The sequence below is a fragment of the Heliangelus exortis genome, chromosome 27 (genome assembly GCF_036169615.1).
Source record: "Heliangelus exortis chromosome 27, bHelExo1.hap1, whole genome shotgun sequence".
In the NCBI taxonomy this organism is placed as follows: domain Eukaryota; kingdom Metazoa; phylum Chordata; class Aves; order Apodiformes; family Trochilidae; genus Heliangelus; species Heliangelus exortis.
This window is the reverse complement of record NC_092448.1, coordinates 1,164,154-1,169,206: the sequence shown is the minus strand read 5'-3', so window position 1 is coordinate 1,169,206 and position 5,053 is coordinate 1,164,154. Positions and strand designations below refer to the sequence as shown.

General features: G+C 58.8%; 1 protein-coding gene across 1 annotated transcript; it reads left to right on the top strand.

Annotated features, from left to right (window-relative positions):
- Window positions 1-2: 2 nt before the first annotated feature.
- Window positions 3-4,504, top strand: LOC139787638 (guanylate-binding protein 4-like; the record flags this gene model as incomplete). Its single annotated transcript, XM_071726898.1, has 9 exons — window positions 3-34; window positions 378-580; window positions 709-951; window positions 1,571-1,851; window positions 2,313-2,525; window positions 2,650-2,752; window positions 2,918-3,111; window positions 3,254-3,647; window positions 3,895-4,504. Coding segments are annotated over 8 exons (1,620 nt in total), but the record flags the coding sequence as incomplete, so codon positions are not given.
- Window positions 4,505-5,053: the final 549 nt, after the last annotated feature.

The following is a 5,053-nucleotide window of genomic DNA, read 5'->3' as shown; positions in this document are numbered from 1 at the left end:
TCACCATTGACCAGCAAGCCCTGGACCAGCTGCAGTATCCTTGGTGGGAGAGCAGCAGCAGCAGCAGGGATGTGGGATGGGATGTGGGATGGGATGTGGGATGGGATGTGGGATGGGATGTGAGATGGGATGTGGGATGGGATGTGAGATGGGATGTGGGATGGGATGTGGGATGGGATGTGGGATGGGATGTGGGATGGGATGTGAGATGGGATGTGGGATGGGATGTGGGCTGAGCAATCCCAGGGGGTTTCTCCTACCTCCTCCTCCTCCTTTCATCCTCCTCGTCCTCCTCCTCGTCCTCGTCCTCATCCTCGTCCTCCTCCTCCTCCTCCTTCTCCTCCTTTTCCTCCTCGTTTCCTTAGCCAGCTCCTCAGCTACGTGCTGACACTATCTGAGCACATCAGGTTGAAAGCAGGACCCAGAAGGAGTGAAGATGAGCTGGAGGATTCTGAGAAATTTGCCTCCTTCTTCCCAACTTTTGTCTGGCTTGTCCGGGATTTCACTCTGCAGCTGGAGCTGGATGGGAAGGAAATCTCTGAGGACCAATACTTGGAGAATGCTCTGAAGCTGAGGGCTGGTAAGGGGCCGGTGCTCTGGTGCTGGAGATGTCCAGCTGGAGATGTCCAGCTGACACAGCAGCATTTTGGGCTGATCCAACAACAAGCCCAGCCCCGTGCCCTCGCTCCGTGTTCTCCCACCCCACAGAGAGCACCCCGGAGACCCAAGGCTACAACCGGACCCGGGAGTGCATCCGTCGGTTCTTTGCGGAACGGAAGTGCTTTGTGTTTGACGTGCCAGCCAGAAGGAAGGACCTGGCCCACTTGGAGGAGGTTGAGGATGAGCGGCTGGATCCCGGATTCCTGCAGCAGCTGGAGACGTTTTGCAGCTACATCTGGGAAAAGGCTCCGGTGAAGAGAGTGCCAGGAGGCCACATCATAACCGGGAAGCGTGAGTGTCCCAGGGGGGGTGGCAGCAGCTCCTGGGACTCTGCCTGGGGAAGGATCACCTGGAAATGGTGGTGGTGGGGAAAGGCAGAGCTGTTCTGCTGGCTGCTGTCCCTGCCTCAGGGTTTGGAGCTTGGGGATGCTGCAGGTGGGGTGGGAAAGAGGGAGAATAAGAAGGTGAGGAGGAGTGTGGGAGAGAGGGCAGTGGGGAGATGGGAAAGGGGGAGATGGGGAGAGGGAACTGGGGAGGATGAGGTGGTGAGGGGGAATTTGGGAATTTGGGAGGCCACAATGGCAGCAGGAAGGGCTGGGAGCACCTTGCTATGCTCAGTGGGGATATTGCAGGGCAAGATGGGGAGTGGGAGATGGGACGAGGGAACTGGGGAAGATGAGGTGGGGAGGGGGAATTTGGGAGGGAGAGATGGGGAGGGGAAGATGGGAAAGTGGGAAATTGGGGAGGGGGAGATGGGAAAGGGGGGAGATGGGGAGAGGGAACTGGGGAGGGTGAGGTGGGGAAGGGGAGAGTCAGGGAGTCTCAGCAGGGATCTGTCAGGAGGCAGGGGGGGCTGGGAGTCGCCCTTGGTCGGGGCTGCAGCGCTCCCATCCTTGTTCCTCCTTGGCAGTGCTGGGGAAACTGGCAGCCTCCTACGTGGAGGTGATCCGGAGCGGGGCAGTGCCGTGCCTGGAGAGCACGGTGATGGCCTTGGCCAAGGCTGAGAACGCAGCGGCGGTGGAAGAGGCTGTGAGGTTGTACCGGGATCTGATGGAGCAGAGGGTGGAGCTGCCGACGGAGACTCTGGAGGAGCTGCTGGAGCTGCACGCCCGGTGTGAGCGGGAGGCACTGGAGCTGTTCCTGGCACGGGCGTTCCAGGAGGAGATGCACTGCGCCCAGGCAGAGCTCATGGTGGGTGCTCCCCCAGGGACACCCTCGTGCCCTTGGCTTTGGGAAGGCGGCAGCAGGGTCCGTGGCCTGGCTGGAAGCTGCAGCCTTCCGTGCTGCCCGTCTCCTGCTGCCTGATTCTCCTCCCTGGGTGTGTGTGTTGTGCAGCCCCTGCTCCCTGGGCTGCTCTCTGCTCCCGGGCTCCTCGCTCCAGAGGTGGCCGTGGCCGCAGAGCGCTCTCCCCATCTCTCCCCTCCCTCCGTCCGTCCGTCCGTCCGTCCGTCCGTCCGTCCGTCCGTCCCTCCGTCCCTCCCTCCCTCCTCCCTCCCTCCGTCCGTCCGTCCGTCCCGGGCGGATTCGGCCCAGGGATGGACGGGAGATCCCGGCTCCCACCTTGACCTGGCTGGAGGTTTGCCCGGGAGGAGAGCAGTGGGGGCAGCTCAGCCCGGGCTGATGCCTTCTTCCCTCTGCACCTTCCTGCACAGCGCCAGGTGGAGGCAGCCAAGGAAAAGTTCTGCAAGGCCAACGAGAAGGTGTCCCGGGACAAGTGCGAGGCTGCTCTGCGGGACCTCTTCCAGGAGCTGGATAAAAGGATCGGTGACGGCGTCTACAGCGTGCCGGGGGGCTACGAGCTGTTCAGAGGACACCAGCAGGCCCTGGTGGACAAATACATGGGACTGCGTGGCAAAGGGCTGAAGGTAGGAACGGGGCAGCTCCCCTGCCAGGGCAGAGCCTCCGTGTCCCGGCCTCTTCCCGTCAGGAACCATTTCCTCCCCGCTGCTTTGTCTCCTCTTGACCCATCTTCTCCCCGTGGTCCTCCAGGCTCCTGCTGTCCTGCACGAGTTCCTCCAGAGCAGACAGACCCTGGCCCAGAGCATCCTCAAAGCAGACCTCTCTCTGACTGAGATGGAGAAGCAGAAGAAAAGTAATTTCTGGGCTGGAGAAATGCCACTGTCTTGAGAGGGCCAAGCAGGAGGGAGAGGGACAAGAGTCCTGCTGGGGGGTGGGCTTGGGGGGCTCAGCTCCTGCCCTTGCACCACTTCTCTTTCTCTCTCTCTCTCTCTCTCTCTCTCTCTCTCTCTCTCTCCAGTCGAAGAAGAGAGGAATAGAAGAGCTGAGCAGGAGAGGGAGCTCCAGAGGAAGAAGGATGCTGAAGAGAAGGTGAAGTTGCAGGACCAGCTCCGCAGCAAAGAGGAGCACGAGCTGCAGCTGAAGAAGAGTCTGGAGGCTGCCTGTGAGAAGAAGCTGGAGGAGCAGGACAAAATGATCAGACATAGACGCCAGGTACCAAGTGGGAGCCTGCAGGTGGCCGGGGGTGGCCAGCAGGCAGGAATGGCCAAGGGCCTTAGAGGGGTCCCCCATGCCCTTTGCTTCTTGCCTCTGTGCCCCTCTCGTGGCACACACCATCACCTTGGTGTCTGGGCAGGAGGAGAGAGCGCTGCGCCAAGAGGGCTTCGAGGACAAAGCTGAGCAGATGAACTGGGTGACCAGGAAGCTGGAGCAGGAACAAGGGGACATCAGGAGGGATCACATCTACTGGGTCTTTTTAACAGTCTCCAAACTCTCAAGATTGGCATTTGACATCTATTGCCTGTGGAAAGAAGGGAAATCTCTTTGCAACCCCCTGTCGGAATCACGGGAGGGACGTGGGAATTTTCCCCAACTCCTTGCACAGGATGACCAGGAGGCTGGAGGGGGAAAGGATCCAGGATCCAGAGCAATTACGTATCCTGGATCCAACTGGGACTCTCCCTCCTCTTTAAAGCAGCATTTTTGATATTTCGGTTTTTAAAATGAAGGGGACGGGGTTCAGAACCCCCCTCATGTTGCCTATCATAGGTGTGGCGACCTGGTTTTGTCCATCAGCTCACAGACACCAATGTGGTGGGTAGCAAAATGGCATTTATTCACAGGTGATAGAGCCTTATATAGCTTAGGCTTACAGAGAGATCCCTGTCCGCTTACATCACTATCTTACTACTGATAAGAGAGAGAGGCCCTGTCTTCCCGTACAACGCGATATCTCCCGACCACCAGGCCCTAGCTAGGCCTTACTTGACTACACCCTCGTCAGAAAGTGCCAGTATTTCAAAAGCCTTTCCTGCAAGATGCTTGCTGCAGGAAAGGGAAGTGAGCTGCGTGTTCTCTGGCCCCACACTCTCCAGCTCTTCCTTCCCTGCCTTGCCTCCTCCAGAGAAAGATTTCTCCTCTTCCCTCCCAGGCTCTCCCTTCCCCTGAAGGCACAACTAAAGCCGGGGTGGCCACGGGCACAGAGAGGCCACGATGCCAGCAGGAAGGGCTGGGAGCTCCTTGCCATGCTCAGAAGATGCCATGGGGGGCAGGGGGGGTCTCACCCACCCACCCACCTCTCCTGGTGAGGTGGCCAGGGCTGGGGGAGCAGCTGGGAGGGGACAGAGTGGGGACAGCTGAAGCCCCCCTGAACAAAGGGGTCCCCAGCCCATGTGGCACTGAGCTCCAGCCATGGGGGCTGTGGGGAGAGGGAGGGAGGGGGGGATGCCTGCAGTGATGGGGTCTGTCTGCCAAAGTCTCCATGGGATGTGAAGGCCTGGAGATGGCTGAACACCCCCCTGCCCGTGGGGATTCTGGGGAATTAATTCCTTCTTTGGCTTTGTTTGCACCCCCAGCTTCTCTTTCCCCCATTAAACTCTCCTTGTCTGACCCAGCAGTTGTCTCCCCTTCTTCCTGCCCCTTCTCCACCCCACAAGTAGTGTTGGGCTTTGGGGTTGTCTCCTGGGACTCCCCACGAGACTTCCCTGCTTCCTGCAGGGAATGAAATCCTCAGCTGCATCCTCAGAAGCAGCAGGGACATCAACCATCCCAGGGACTTGGAGGTGTCGAGGCTTTGGATTCCTTGATGAGCAGAGGTCCAAAGGCCCTCATCCCACTTGGCACAAGGCCCTGTCATGAATTCCCTGCTCCATGGACCCTGCTTTTATTATGGACCCTGCTCCCAGCTTTTGCCTCCTGACTCCACATTTTTTCCCTCCTGATTCCACATTTTTGCCCCTCCTGATTCCACATTTTTTCCTTCCTGATTCCACATTTTTTCCTTCCTGATTCCACATTTTTTTCCCTCCCATCTCCACATTTTTTCCCTCCACTCCAGGACTCCTCTGCCTGTCATGGAAAGGATGGGAGATCAATTCCAGGCTTCTCCCCAACCCTTCTGCTCCCGTTTGGCAGTGATGACCTTGGGAGCTCTGCT